The 15,290-nt window shown below is 41.1% G+C and overlaps 1 protein-coding gene across 1 annotated transcript in view; it reads left to right on the top strand.

Annotated features, from left to right (window-relative positions):
* The first annotated feature begins 303 nt into the window (after window positions 1–303).
* eea1 (early endosome antigen 1) overlaps window positions 304–15,290 on the top strand; it is an 18,063-nt gene continuing 3,076 nt past the window's right edge. The window contains exons 1-28 of the mRNA XM_008311980.3: window positions 304–642; window positions 2,209–2,286; window positions 2,404–2,516; window positions 2,852–2,906; window positions 3,005–3,070; window positions 3,191–3,221; window positions 3,297–3,401; window positions 3,616–3,737; window positions 4,271–4,426; window positions 5,988–6,104; window positions 7,135–7,473; window positions 7,582–7,731; window positions 8,286–8,405; window positions 8,735–8,938; window positions 9,024–9,224; window positions 9,848–9,961; window positions 10,108–10,263; window positions 10,377–10,516; window positions 10,902–11,199; window positions 11,284–11,385; window positions 11,463–11,657; window positions 12,035–12,217; window positions 12,346–12,531; window positions 12,619–12,750; window positions 13,498–13,683; window positions 13,767–14,005; window positions 14,831–14,951; window positions 15,068–15,166. Of these exons, the coding sequence (XP_008310202.1) occupies window positions 619–642; window positions 2,209–2,286; window positions 2,404–2,516; window positions 2,852–2,906; window positions 3,005–3,070; window positions 3,191–3,221; window positions 3,297–3,401; window positions 3,616–3,737; window positions 4,271–4,426; window positions 5,988–6,104; window positions 7,135–7,473; window positions 7,582–7,731; window positions 8,286–8,405; window positions 8,735–8,938; window positions 9,024–9,224; window positions 9,848–9,961; window positions 10,108–10,263; window positions 10,377–10,516; window positions 10,902–11,199; window positions 11,284–11,385; window positions 11,463–11,657; window positions 12,035–12,217; window positions 12,346–12,531; window positions 12,619–12,750; window positions 13,498–13,683; window positions 13,767–14,005; window positions 14,831–14,951; window positions 15,068–15,166 (4,032 nt within the window). The 5' untranslated portion in view covers window positions 304–618. The remainder of the gene's footprint in view (window positions 643–2,208; window positions 2,287–2,403; window positions 2,517–2,851; window positions 2,907–3,004; window positions 3,071–3,190; window positions 3,222–3,296; window positions 3,402–3,615; window positions 3,738–4,270; window positions 4,427–5,987; window positions 6,105–7,134; window positions 7,474–7,581; window positions 7,732–8,285; window positions 8,406–8,734; window positions 8,939–9,023; window positions 9,225–9,847; window positions 9,962–10,107; window positions 10,264–10,376; window positions 10,517–10,901; window positions 11,200–11,283; window positions 11,386–11,462; window positions 11,658–12,034; window positions 12,218–12,345; window positions 12,532–12,618; window positions 12,751–13,497; window positions 13,684–13,766; window positions 14,006–14,830; window positions 14,952–15,067; window positions 15,167–15,290) is intronic.

Genomic DNA, 15,290 nt, shown 5'->3' with positions numbered 1-15,290 from the left:
TTGTTTACCAGTAAAACTTTAGCAGTAACACTAAGGGTCAGTCTTAAACCTGACAGCAGCCTGCGCAAAAGGAAGGGCTTCAAACATTAACAAGCAAAGAAGATGTGATAGTTATGGTTCTAAAGTGAGTCGATTGTATTAAGTAAAATTTAGATTATAAAATTGTGTTTGAACAAATTATATCCTTCAAACGCAACACATTACCTTGTAATTCTTACTAGATGCGTTCTGTTAGAATCAACTCTCCTTTGATCCCTACAACGTAAGATTCGAACAAACACACTAATACGCAACAACAAGCATATTTAGATCTGTATATCAACAATAATTTCCTGTCTGAAACTCGTTGCTCTCCACCGTGTCTTATTGCTGTGCGATAAGATTTTCTTTCTGGTCAAGAAATTATAGTAAAATGTTTTTTAAATATGTATAATGTATAGCAATTATGTAATTTATAAATTTTTTGCAATAGCCACGCTTTTCAACCAACCTCTCTCTGACCCGCCCATTCGCGTCTGCTTTCTCAGCCAGGTCAGGTGTTCGTCGTGCCGTTACGTTAGCTTTGTTTTTTTTTGGTAGATCAACAAAGGGTTTGTGCCTGGACAAAGAGTCGTGACCATGCTCCGACGGATACTTCAGATGGTAAGTCTCAATAATAAAAAATGTCATTTTAATCGCTGTTGTTTAGTAAGACAGAGTGGCTTTCATTGGAAACACAGGGCCTATTCTCGTCTATTTCCATTGATAGAGATACGTTTTATTGCACGGCTTGTCGTGTGTGGGTGGGCTCTTCCTGACAATGAACAGGACTTGCTTGCTGCATTGAAACGGCGCCGCCACCCATTCGTGTATGAAGTTATATAACAAGCGCTCCCTAAGTGGGCTTGCCATAGCTAACCACGACATGCTAACGGTTTATTGACACAATTTGCTGAATTTCAGCGAATGAATAACACATTCGTTATTGTTGGGCGTATTCAGCTCTAGTCGAGGAAGCAATGACGTTGCTTGTTAAAGTCACCGGCATCTAAATTGCTTTATTTTCCTGGCTTCTGATTGCTAGCTAAGGGGTACGTTAATTCATCTCCCAGTTATCACATGATAACACCGACATTAGTCATAGAGTCACGTTAAGTTATTATCTGCAGAAAGGTCTTCAGAACCCAACTCATTTGTCATCAATCATTTTAACGTAGTTATCATTTTGTCAACAAGGTTACGAGAGGATACTAAGGTTAACGTGAAAGCTTTCACATTGTCCTACTACATTACCCATACTGCCTTTCGTCTGTTTACTCGGCCCGGGCAACATCGTCAAAATCTATGTTGCAGTCAGATATAAATTATTCAACTCCCCAAATGTATTTATGTAATCACTCAACAGCGACCGGCTCATGATTAACACAATATGTATTTAATTAATCATAATAATCCTTAATTTCCCCAAGGCAACTCCCAAGGGATTAATAAAGTTCTATCAATCTAATACATTACATTAAGTAAAATGGTTCCAGTAATAATTAGACGATGTTTCGACTGGACTGATCCAGTGTTACGGTGACCAATGATTAGTATATAGATATATCAGAAAGTGGATTATGAGAATGTCAGTAACTTGATAGGGTGCAACAAATTGCCTTGAAAGGACAGAAATGTCTTTTGTAACCACAGACTGTGCTGTTAGAGTTGACCAAGATCATTGATGAAAGCCGTACAATAGTTAGATGTGCTTATCTGAGTGACTAGTGTGTTCAAGGTAGGAGTGTAGTTATATCAGGGATCAGCTCTGAGCCCATTGTTGTTTACTATGTTAATCGTAGGTTGGCAGATGAGGTCATACTGGAGGCTCTGTGGACTTTGAGCTTTGCAGATGACATTGTCATCTTTGATGAGAGTAGGGAGCAGGTGGAAGAAACGCTGGAGAGATCATTGTTTGCTGTGGAATGAAGAGGAAAAATGGTCATGTAATCTTTCATTTTATTTCCTGCCCAACCTACAATGCACCTTGGTATTGCATAAGGTTCATGCTGTCATCTAGTAGTAAGGCCTAGCTATACAATGGACTCCCTGGTTATGAAATAGTAACTTATTACTATTACTACATGTATTTGAAAAGTTGTAAGAATGACTTTTTCAGACAATCAAAACCCATGATTTATACTACTGCATTTACATATGCACACTCACTGCAGAATTTCTTCTCTTTAGACTCCTGGAAAGGGGGGCTCCCAGAATGCAGAGTCAGAGCAGCCCAGCACCGATCTCAACCATGATCAGACATCCGAGGTGACACACACAATTTTTTCATTTGGAAATTGTCCGTTTGCATGTCCTGGCTGGTGAAGGGACGCATGATTGAAGGTGTCTCGTTGGTTAATCTCACATGGTTGTGTCCACGTCTAGGGCTTCATCTGTCCTCAATGCATGAAGTCTCATAACTCTGCAGAGGAGCTGTTCAAGCACTATGAGCTGTTCCATGACACTGGAGACCTTCCAGCTCACATGGCACCCACTAGGTGAGGCTAATAATGTAGTAACATCTGTTATGACATGGAGCCTGGTCTCACTATGCCAACACATACAACACATCTGCTAATACTGTAAAGAAGCTGAAGAATGGAACTGAAGAGCATTTCCAGTTGGAGCATTCTGGTGATGTTTATTGTGCGACACTAAATGACATTGGTGTCTTGGGATTTCAATTTCACTTTGGTGTAAATATAGAAGGAACATTTATATTCTGTAACAAGAGCCAAAACAAGCGCTGAGTTGGTGCTTGTTAAAGTGCTACTGTTATCTTCACAAAAGTTTATAGTGTGTAATAGCTTTACTGTATGCTCTCCTTTTTTAGGGAAGACCTTACTATGCTTAGGCAAGAAGTTCAGGACCTACATGCTTCTCTCAAGGTGTGGTTACGTTTTTTTTAACTGCTGTAATAAGTGTGTTTCAACATGGGCTAATTTAAAGACTTTACTTTATATGTATGTGTTCTTACCCTATTTAGGAGGAGAGGTGGTTCTCTGGAGAGCTCAAGAAGGAGTTAGACAAGGTCCAAGGGCATCTGAAGCAAGTAATCACCCTAACATGTTTATCTCAAAACATCATGTTTTTGTTGTTGTTTCTAAATTTAAAACATGATTGGCAGACCTAATCTTACTGTCCATTTTTTCTCTCACCCTGGTCTTCTCAGAATGATGGACAGATGAGCTCAGAGGATTCAGGTTTGCATTTATTGGATTAAAATACAGTTACTATAAAACTGTCATTTTCTAAAGATCTTTGTTTCCCCTTCTCAGCTCTTGAAAGAAAGTTAAATGAATCCGAGACAGAAAAGTTTAACATAAAGCAAATGAAAGACCTGTTTGAGCAGAAGGCTGCCCAGCTGGCTACAGAGATAGTAGGTTAGTACTTGGCCATGACTCTAGAAAGTCTTTGTCTGCACAATTTAACAACACTTGACTGTTAAAAGTCAAATCAATCAAACTAAGGTTGTCTATCAGTTATAATTCACTTGATTGTTAAAGGAGATCACATTGTTCTTGTATCAGTTTTTAACAAAATATTTACATCAAGCTGTATTCTTCTGTGTTTTAAAATTATTCTTGGATTTGACAGATTTAAAGTCACGATATGATGAAGAAAAAAGCTTAAGGGAGGCGGCTGACCAGAGGCTGACCAAAATGACTGAGCAACTACAAACAGAGAAGCAAGAAAACGAGAAACTACAGACAGAACTGGTACATCAACTCATCCTACACTGAGAAATAAAAAATATTTCACAGTTGTGTTTACACTGCATCATCATTGCCCCATAATAACAAGCAGCGCCAAATCAATCGAGCCAGATATTCAGGTGTCAACATGCATTACAGGTCTATTATCGTGGCATACTGAGTGAGAATAGAGTAATGCTGCTAATTTTTTTATAAACATTTTTTTTGCCATGGAAAAGTTATATGACCCACTGAAAACTACGCCACGACCCACCAATTGAGAATCACTGTTATAAAGAACACCTTAGTATTTTGAGTGCTAAAAAAAATGAAATGGTTTTTCAGCGTTATTGGTTTCATACTAAAAGATCAGGTACAGGCTGCACAACTAGACTTTCATAGAAATGGAATAGAAAAGATCACCATGTTATGGCATTTTCCCATTTTCATGTTTTCAGTTATTTCCTTTTGACCAAGTTTCTTTCAACTTAATCATTACTGTACCATAGCATCTCTTGCCCTACGTCAATAAATATGACCTTTGTTCTGCCCCCTAGCTGCAGCGACCAGGATTGGAGGATGTGGAGGTGCTGAAGAAGGAGTTAGTGCAGGTTCAGACGTTGATGGATTCAATGACGCGTGAGAGGGAAGAGGAGTCTGAACGTCTCAAGAGTTATTATGAGCAGTTGCAGGCAAATTACACAACATCAGAGGTGAGGGTACAGTGACTTCAAAAATGTACGTCTTTCGATTTGCAGAATAATGTTTTCACAGTGGGTTGCATCAGCACAAAATAAATAATTTTGCTTCTTTGTTTTAAAATCTTAGATAATAAATAATAATAATGAGAACCCCACATTAGGGAAATTAAGGTGTTAACAGCAGTTCTGCTGCAACAGGCCGAGTAGGATGTAATTCCTCTGGGGCTCAAACCAGGACCTTCTCCGTGTAAGGCGGATGTGTAAGCCGGATGTGTAAGCCCTTGGATGAACGACTAAATTTATTGGTCTTGTTCTAGAAAAGTATAAAAAAATATATATATAAAGTAAAAAACAAAAAATGTATTTTTTTTGTTAGCAGTAACCCAGTATTTTGCATGTTCATGTAGTTTTCAGTTCTGGTTTTGACTATAATAACTGAATGCCATAATTGTATAGCATAGTAATTAGCTCTTCATATGAAATTTAAAATTTACAAATTAAAAAACAATGTTTAGCATATTCAGATTCACTGATGGAGGTGGAGAAGATGAAGATGCTGAGATTTTCCCTGGGAGTGACCAGGATGGACAGGACTAGAGATGAGCAGAGCAGAGGGACAGTTAAGGTGGAGCAGTTTGGAGATGAAGTCAGAGAAGAGAGGTGGAGATGGTTTGGACGTGTGTTGAGGAGAGATAGTGGAGATATTGAAAGTGAAAAGTGAAAGTGTTTGTCATTGTGACACAGCACACCACTGCACACACAACAAAATGTGACCTCTGTTTTTAACCCATCACCAAAGTGAACCCCTATAGCGACCCCTAAAGGGATACCTCTGAGTGTTGTGCATCACTGTGTAATCAGTGTAACAGCTGATTAAAGCTGTTGGTTCCACTGCAGACCGGTCTGTTGCTGTCTTATAGTGACTTACCTCTGGTCATGTCTTTCTCTCTTTTCTTCTTCATTCTGTTCCTCTGCAACACTTAACTTTCTTCAAGATTCGTAAACGGGAGGTAAAATACATCGCTTCAAATTGTCCCCTAATTTACTTTTTTTTTTTTTACTAATTATTTTTTAATGGTTAGATTTATTAATTTGATACTGATTTTTTTTCTTATTTTTCCCAGATGATTTTTGTTGCCATTGTCATTCTTTTGGTTGAATTTTGGGTCATAAAGTATCAGAGCATGAGAGTGGAGTGAAGCAGGAGTGAGGTTGGAGCAGGGTGAGGCAGTTGCAGTGAAAGAGAACACCACACATCAGGCAAACATATATTCGAACATTTATTTCAATTCATTTTAATAAACAAACAAAAAGCCCTTAGTTAGTATTACATTATATTTAAGGATGTCCAATATTAACTTTTTATCTGATAAGCCGATATTTTGCCACTTGATCCCAGGAGCAGTGTGCACAGTTCTCACCGCTCCACTTCACTCACACGCCCTGTTTGGAATTTTTATTTTTCATATTAATTTTCATTTTTACTTTTTAGATCTGTTAGAACGTTGATGGTTTAACCGCATGATCGTGTTGGTGAAAAGAATCTGATGTTTCTCCGTCTGTTGCACTGCAGATGACCATATCACAGCTTAAAGCAGAGTTGGAGAAGGGTCCACAGGAAGCAGCTGTCTACACACAAGAGATCCACCAGCTTCAGAGCAACGTGAACAACCTGCAGCAGCAAATTCCGGTAGCAACACACACACACACACACACGTACTATGTAAATGGTCGAAGTGTTCTTACAATAAAAAAAGACTAGGTTCTCTCTCTCTGTCTCTCTGTCTCTCTCTCTGTGTCTCTCTGTCTCTCTGTCCCTCCCTCTCTTACTGTAATATTAATAAATGTCTTCTTATGTTTAACTTTTGGCCTCGGCACAATGCACCACTGTCACAAGCGTTCTTAGAATGCTGATAAATATTACAGTGAGCGCTATATATAAACTAGCACCGAGGGTCATAACGACAAGTTCAACTGGGGTGAAATACAAATATAGGGCCCTGCATGCTGCAGTGGGAATTGGGGAACGGCGGCCCGACGTTCTTGCCAGATTATATGATCAACCTGTGGCAGGAAAGTGGGTTTCTGTGTGAGACGTAGAGAAGTACAACACACTCACTGCAATGCACAAAAATGAACACCCTGAGATTCAGGCGTGCTTTTTGTGGGATTTAAGTCAGCTCGTCAATAATAATAAGTGGAAAGACCAAAATTTTGGAGACAGTGTGAGGATCAGAGTCTAGCGACAGGGTTGTTAATGTTGGCCAGCTGCTCCTGCAGTCTGCAGGGTTCAGATGCCCTGTCACACTCAATCATTAGCAGCATGCTCCACTGTTCGCAACATATTGTCCTTTATCACCTTGTTGCCAATTTTACTGCCTCAACCATCACAAGGGCAAGTGTGGACACATACCAATATATATCCCCATCGTAAACCCTCCAATAGAAATGCCTCACCTCATTTGATTCCACTCTCCTGACAGCCGTATCTTCTTCTCCCTGGCTCATGTCACATGGAGCGATGGTGTCCGTGCATTACTGCAGATCCTAAAATGCCAGCTGTTTTAATTTAGAGCAGGTGTTGCTAGGTGTTTTAAAGGGGTCTAATTAATCACGCAGACAATTCCTAATAACAATTATACTTCATTTATCCCACCAAACACTTTATGCACAATGAACTTACCTGCCTGTTACTGTCCCGTGGTTTTCTATTCTAACAGAAACTATCTGAGAAGTTGGCGTCTAAGGAGAAGGTGGTTCAAGAACTGGAGCGGACCTTGATGGCTGAGAAAGCTGCCAAGAAGGAAGTCCAAGACAGCTTAAAGGAGAGAGAGATGGATGTCCAGGAGCTCCAGGCTCGAATCTCAGGATCTGAGGCCTCGTTGCAAAAAACCACAACAGAGCTCGGGGAGAGGAATGAGGAGGTGGCAAAACTGAAGAGTGAGATCAATGAACTGGAGGTGAAACATGCAGAGTTGAAGGTCGAGAGGAAACAACTGGAACAGCAAAGAGAAGAGAAAGAGAGCAAGGGTGCTCAGCAGCAGACTGAGATCAGTCAGGTGAGAAAGACGACAAGAGACACAAATACAGGTGAAAATGCAGTATTTCATGACGCATATTAAAAATGCTCTCTCTTTCTCTCTCTTTCTCTCTCTCTGTCTCTCTAGCTTCATGCAAAACTACTGGAGGCAGAGAGACAGCTTGGAGAACTGCAAGGGCGCCTGAAAGAGCAGAGGCAACTTTCTGGAGAAAAGCTGAAAGACCGTGAGCAGCAGGTTGCTGAAGTGCAGCTCAAACTGTCCCGCGCAGAAGAACAGGTAGGAGACGAGACGGTTTCTTTATTCACTGTGTGAATGGTGGTTTTTAAAAACGCACTGGAAACAAATAATGAACGCTTCTGTCAAAGAGTCACTTATGTAGTAGTTTTCACTTTAACTTCAATGCAGAGTGAAATCAAAACTAAAAACAAAGTGGGAGATGACAGCAGAGCAGGGCTTCCTGTATATTCTCTCATTTGTAGATGGAACTATTTTGTTACACCTGGGGATCCGGGATCTGTGACTCGTATACAGAGAGCACACAGTTCTCTGCCCCAAAGGCGTGATACAGATCCCACAGCTAAAGCGCCTATTCAACGCCACATACAGGCCTGGCATATGTTCTACAGGGACCGAAGTCATGTTTATTAATGGCATATGTACTACAGGGACCGAAGTCATGTTTATTAGCTCCAACATAAAAACTGAATTTGTTTGTGACCGATCCATTTAAATACTCTGTATCCAGAGGCAACAGCAGCCGTGTAAACTAGACGCAACACTATTTTGACCCACCAGGGTAAGTGTAAAATAAATGTGGATTTCATTTTCAGCTGAAGGAGGGCACCAGTGAGAACACAGACCTGCAGCACCAGCTGGAAAAAGCAAAGCAACAGCATCAGGAACTCCTGGCTTTGCAGCAGAACACCAATGGCAAACTCCGCGAGGCACAGGTCTGTTACGAGCATCTGAGCTTGAAGCATTGGTACCAGTAGATGCCATGGGCAACTCTCAAGGGACCATAAAAAATCTATCTATCTATCTATCTATCCATCTATCCATCCATCTGTCCAACTATCTGTCTATCTATCTAATAAAAATGTATCTATCTATCTATAGTATCCATCTATCCATCCATCCATCCAATGCAGATGAAGGCTGCGCTGTGTTGCCGTTACATTGTCTTGTATAATGTACATAGAGAGATGTCAGTGCCCACATTAGCCAAAATCCCAGTATGTGCCACGAGACCAGCTTAAACGGTTCTCACCTTGTCTTGTAGAATGACCTGGAGCAGGTGCTCCGTCAGATTGGTGATAAAGACCAGAAAATCCAGAACCTGGAGGCACTGCTGCAGAAGAGCAAAGACATTGTGACCCAACTGGAGGCAGAGAGAGAAGACTTGTGTGCCAAGATCCAGGCGGGTGAGGGGGAGACAGCTGTGCTTAACCAGCTCAAAGAGAAGAACCATGCACTGCAAGAACAGGTAGGTGACAAAAAACAATGTCAAGTAACAAATTCAAACCCAATGATCTGTTATAAATTGATTTGTTAACTTGTGCCTCACAAAGGTGATGCAGTTGACCGACAAATTGAAGAACCAGTCAGAAAGCAACAAACAAGCTCAGGATAACCTGCACGAGCAGATGCAGGAGCAGAAGACACTGCTGCGTTCAGCCCAGGACCGAGCCCACACTCTGGAGACTTCAGTGGCTGAACTCACCACCCAGCTGGCAGACAGCAAAGAGAAGCTCGCCCAGGTGGACACTCAGGTAGATAGGTTTGCATATGTAATGACCTCCATATGTGACTTTGTTTGAGGTGAATGTCAAATTTGAAAATATGAGGTACCACATGATGGCTGCATCTGAGTTACCTGTCGCAGTAGGCAAATGTGTTCAGATGAGTAACCTGCTGTAAAAAATTAGACACTATAGGTGACGATAAGTCACGTTTTTTTCTCATCTTTTGGCTGGGTTTGTCTTATTTTCTGTTTGTCACAGGTCTTTTACATGTGATAGCAGCCTATCAAATAATTCAGATGGAACATAGAAGCTTTAATGATCAACAAACAGGCTTTAAGGGTATTTATTAGCAATGACTGTATGGGCTGTTACTGGTTAGCTAACTTAGCTAAAATTGCCTTTTATATGCTAGTATTCAAAGTCTTCATTTTTTGACATGAATTCAGACGAAGAATGGCCCTGCTGCCATTTGCTAATCCAAAAATCAATTATGGAGGATGAGGAAGATATTGTTTACTCACTTCCTTTGTGTGTGAAGGCCAGCTGTGCTCTCATACTTGGTAAAGAGGAAGTGAGAGTCAGGCATCAGATGACATCGCAGTGTTTTGTTTTGGCATCTTAAAACTGAAATCTTGTCTGATTCCCTGCAGCTGAAAGCCAAGACAGAGATGCTGCTGTCTGCAGAGGCCGCCAAGGCTGCACTGAAGGCCAACCTGGAGAACAGTCTGGAGACCGCTCAGCACGCACTGCAAGACAAGCAACAGGTGTGTGTGTGTGTGTGTTTGTGTGTGTCGCCTCTGTGTATCTACTCTAAATAGCTGACGTAGTACTTCTTTGTTCCTTATTTTACCAAGAATTTCTCACTTTGATACAATTCTTAATGCTACCTCGTTTTTTTCCCCATGTGTAGGAGCTAATTAAAGTTCAGAAGAAAGAGGAGGAGCACGTTCTGAGACTCAAGGAGAGACAGGAGCAGTGCACACACCTGGAGTCCAGTCTGAAGGAATACAAAGACAAACTGCTGGCCTCAGAGCAGCGTGTGGAGCAGTTTGAGGGTGTTAACAAGGTTGGTGTCGAGTCTTCACTCCACAGTCGCCAAACAGTCGACGATTGATGATGCATTGATTATGAGCCTTAAAACATTCTGCTTTCCTGACCTCCTGTGTTTTAATTGGACAGAAATTGGAGTCACAGGTCGGGGAGTTGCAGGCCTCACGTGATCAGGCACAGCAAGAAGTACAAAAGCTCCATAAGGAAGGGTCAGAGGTTAAAAGGAAAGCCAAGGAGCTGCATCGTTCACTGGAAACAGAGAAAACAGGGTGAGTCAGGGTGTCTCTCTTTTTGAGATTGTAACCACCTCGCTCTTTTTCTGCATGTAATTAACCATGTAAATGCTGTGTTAATACAGAGAGACGCTCACGAGCATCTGGACACAACACAAAACTATTTTTTTGGGTTCCTATCCCTCCTAAACGTGTGTTTAAAATGATCAGATATATTCCTTAGAAATAAAAATATATATTTTTTTTTTTTTTTAATTTTTACTTACCTTCGATGCCGGTGCTTTGCATTATTCTACTAATTACAAAACATTAGCTGTAATAGTTTGGAAAAAATATTTATATACAGTTGTTTTTTCTTTTCTTCAGTGATGCTATATTTTTTCTGTCAATAACATTTCAATGCGTTGTGTTTGATGCAAAGAGCTGCAAAACTACAGGATGAGTTAACGAAGAAGACAACAGCGTTGGGTGAGACTCAGCAGCGACTGGAGCGCTGTGAGCAAGAAAAAGCTGCCCTAAAGGAGAACCTGGACAAGATGACTGAAGAAGGGAAGAGTCTGGCAGCAGATTTACAAAAGGTCAAACAGGAGAAAGAGAACCAGAGGAAGGAGCTCGTCTCCACTCAGGAGAGCCTAGGACAAACCAACAAAGCTCTGAAAGAGAGTCGACGTGAACTGGACACAGAGAGGAAGAGTCATAAATTAGCTATTGAGGAAAGGGTGGGTTTTATGCTCTCCAGAGACAAGACACTTTACCACATTGGAAGTGAGACTCACACACTTTGTTTATATTTTAATGTTCAGGAAAAGTCCAATGAGAAGACTAGACAGGAGCTCCTGAAGAATAATGAGACCATCGCCAAGACAATGAACGAATCACAGCATCAGGTGGAGCAGCTGAAGGAGGTGAGTGTCAGTATTTAATCTCTCTTCTTCTTTTTTTTTTAAAGTAACTGAACATGTCATTGTTTATCGATTTCTAGGTGGAGAAGAATCTGAAAGGGCAGCTTCGCTCATTAGAGCAGCAGCAGGGAAAATCTCAGGAGACACTAAAGAAAAAAGAGAAAGAGCTGGAGAAGCTGCAGGCACAGCTGAAGACAGCTCAGGGGTCCTACGAAGAAGAGAAGATAAAGCTGAAGAGCCAGGTGTCAGAGCTACAAGAAGTCAGTGTCAAGAAGGTGAGTGACATGTGACTTCAGATGTTTGTTATTTTCACACTGACAGCCACTAGAGGGCACTCTAGCTGCCCTCTAGCACTGCCCTCTTCTTCTTCATTATGCATTTTGTTTGTTGGTGTGACTTATACTCCGGAGTGACTTATAGTCCAGAAAATACGGTAGGTAAGAATCATTTTGGTTTTTACCTCAAATAATGAAAACTCGATAACGCAAAGCCTGGGTTTCGCCCAGATGATGCGGTCTAGAACTAGTTAAGTTAACACATAGCACAAGAATTAACCTGTGACATTAGCTGTGTTTTCCTCTCTACAGACAAATGTTCCAAATATTTCATTTATATCGTGTATTAATTTGTGTACGTGTGTATTTGACTGCAGGCAGAGGAGGAGAGTAAACTGAAGGCCCAGATGTCTTCAATGAGCCAGGAGCTGAACTCTGAAAAAGGCCAGGTGATGGAGCTTCAGAAATCCTTGGCACAAACCCAGGAGAGTCTCAGTAAACTTCAGTCTGACTTCTACGGCAAAGAGTCTGAAGTCTCTGCTCTGCGCCAAGACCTCAAGGTTCGTAAATATCAAAAGCTCGCAAAAATGATTAACTTTATTTATACCCTGTACCTTTCTGAAGTCTGAAGCTGGTTTTGTTTTTTACATATTCCTCCTGCACCGTTTGATCCTTCGTTGGACTAAAGGCGTCAGAAGAGAAGCTGAGTCTGGTTCAGGAGGAACTGGCTGCAAACCAAAATCATCAAGTAGGTTTGGAGTCTCAGATCCAGCAACTGAAGACGAGCTGCAACACACTGGATCAGGAGCTGAGCAAACTGAGGCAGACGCACCAACAGCAGGAAGAAAGACTGAAGGAGCTACAGAAGCAGAAGGTCAAAAAGAAAAGCAAATGTGAAAGAATTGAACTTGCATAAGAAATGCAGCCTGAATGCTAATTTGCTTTACATGCTATTTTGCAGAATGATATAAAGGAGCAACTGGACAAAGAGAAGAGTAAAGTGGAGGAATTGAACACGACTAAATCTGCCCTGGAAAAGAAAAACGCCAAAATAACGTCCGACTTAAAGGCACTAACTGAAAAGAGTGATAAGGTTAGTTTCCTTTTTTCAATAAATAAGAAATGTGATAACGAACGCCATTTTGTGTCCACACACTTAAAAAGGATATTTAGTCATAAAGTTTTGTTGTTTAATGTTTTGTTTTGATAGAAAATAGCCTAGAAGGAAATAGGTAGGTGAGGGATATAAATCCAGAACATCTCCTGCCACAACTAGATGATGGTAAATCTTTCACAGGGTACAGATAAAATCTGGAGGTCTGTAGATAAAACACAGCTGCAGGCAGTGTAAGAATTGATTGGGATCCTTGTGCTACAAGGCAAGAGAAGCCTTGTAGCAAAAGGATCCCCATGTTTCAGTCCCTGGGATAACAGTCCTCTACCTCAGTGTTTGGTTTAGTTTTACTCCTATTTTACTCAGTGTGAAACCTGGCCCTGTTTAGTTGAACACAGCTCTGACTACTCACAGGAATTCAAGAAAAACACGCATGAAGATCTTTTTCAACAGCTATAAGACTTTCTCTTTTTTTATATAGGTTTTATAACCACCTGCTGCCATCTAGTGAAAAAATAAATCTAACATTTGTTGCCTGTCACCGTTGCTTAGACACGTTTGGGCCTTACATAAACAGCTTAAATCAGATATAATTCAAGTCATAAGAGTCGCATTCTTCAGGGTTATTATTCAGCGTGCTTGATTTTAAAATGCCTTTCCCAGGTATTAAAGGCTTTAAATTAATCTTTGATTTAAATATAATTTCAAAACGTATTTTTCCTTCAGGAGCTGGATGAGCTGCGAGAAACCAAACAGCTGTTGATCCAGCAGAAGCTGGAGCTGCAGGGTCAGGTAGAGGCTGCACAGGTTGCACTGGAGCAAGAGCAGAAAGAGCACCAGACCACCAGGGAGAGCAGGAGCCAAAGGGAGGATCAGCTCCTGGCCCAAAACAAGAAAGTCCAGGATCAGCTGGTAGACTCATTTACCAAATGCTTACTTTAATTCATGGTTGATCCTTTTTTTTTAACTCACCTGTACACGTTTTTCCGTTAAAGGCGGCTGAGAAGCGAGTCATGGAGGAGAAGGTGAAGCTCAAGGAGGAGGCTGAAGCTAAGTTGGGGATGCAGGTGATGGCGCTGAATGAAAATGTGGCCACGCTAAAAAGAGAGTTGCAAGGAAGCCAGAGGAGAGTTGGTGAACTGGAAAAACAGTCAGATGAGCTGAGGGGAGAGATCGCAGTGTTGGAAGCCACGGTCCAGAACAACCAGGACGAGAGACGCGCTCTTCTGGAGAGGTGAGGTGTTTTGTGTGTCTTATCGAGTCTTCCCTCTGACAAATTATATTAGTTTAATCTATTGTGGCGTGGCCGGCATTTAATTAAATAAAATAAGCACAGTCTAACTAGTGACAAAATGTGTGCATGCAAATTGATATGGCAAGCAGCCACCAACACTTTAGAACGTTTTAACTGAGGAAGAAATACTGGAAAACTGAAAAACTAATGAAAAGCTAATTGTTACATCACCTGGAAGTCAAAAAATGTTTGTGTTTTTGTTCGGCATGTGTGCTGACGCAATCTCTTTAATCTGGTCGGTCTGTGTTGATATTATATATTTGACTTAACCAATGGTCTTAATCACTTCTTAAAGTTGTGGTCATGTTACTCTGCATGGAAAATGTGCACAAGAACACCTCAAGCCACCAGAGGGCACTCTAGGCTTGTGTACCAGTATCTGCTACTCCTGTACAAATGAACATTTACATGTTCGTTATTTTCACACTGTCAACCACCAGAGGGCTCTCTAGGCTTGTGTACCAGTACCTTATACTCCGGAGTGACTTATGTGAGGGTTTTTTTTTCATTATTATGATTTGCGACTTATACTCTGGAGTGACTTAGTCCTGTAAATACAGTAGTTGAAAGGTTATACTGTTATTCTTGAATATCTGACAAAACATCTCGGTATTAAACAAATGTGGCCCCAGAATTGTACCTTGTGGAACAAGCCTGTGTACTATTTAAAATTTACATTTATAATTACTGAAACAAAACACAGTGGATAAAAGCCTGTGTAACACAGTACTAAACAGGAGGACAAACCTCTGCCTTGTTTCTCAGGTGTGTCAAAGGTGAAGGGGAGATAGAAAAGCTGCAGTCCAAGGTGGTGGAGCTGAGGAGGAAACTGGACGATACAACAGCAGCCATGCAGGAGCTGGGCAGGGAAAACCAGTCTCTCCAGGTCAGGGACTAAACATAAGAAAAGAAAAAAAAACTAACGACAAAGTTTGGAAAGTGCACATGTGTGAGTGCTGATTGCATCAGATAGACGTTGATAGTGTCTGTGCCTCCTTTCAGATTAAGCAGTCACAGAATCTGACCAGGAAGTGGGCCGAAGATCACGAAGTACAGAACTGCATGGCGTGTGGGAAAGGTTTTACTGTCACTGTCAGAAAGGTAAACATTACTAATCTAAAACACACCCTGTGTTTCTGATGTGTCACCGCACTTTACAGAAACAGCTCAGTGTTGTCAAAGACCAATCAGTAGGTGGATAAAAAAATACTGATGGCCGACTTTA

The sequence above is a fragment of the Cynoglossus semilaevis genome, chromosome 6 (assembly GCF_000523025.1).
Source record: "Cynoglossus semilaevis isolate Cse_v1.0 chromosome 6, Cse_v1.0, whole genome shotgun sequence".
Classification (NCBI taxonomy): domain Eukaryota; kingdom Metazoa; phylum Chordata; class Actinopteri; order Pleuronectiformes; family Cynoglossidae; genus Cynoglossus; species Cynoglossus semilaevis.
This window is presented reverse-complemented; position numbering and strand designations above follow the sequence as displayed.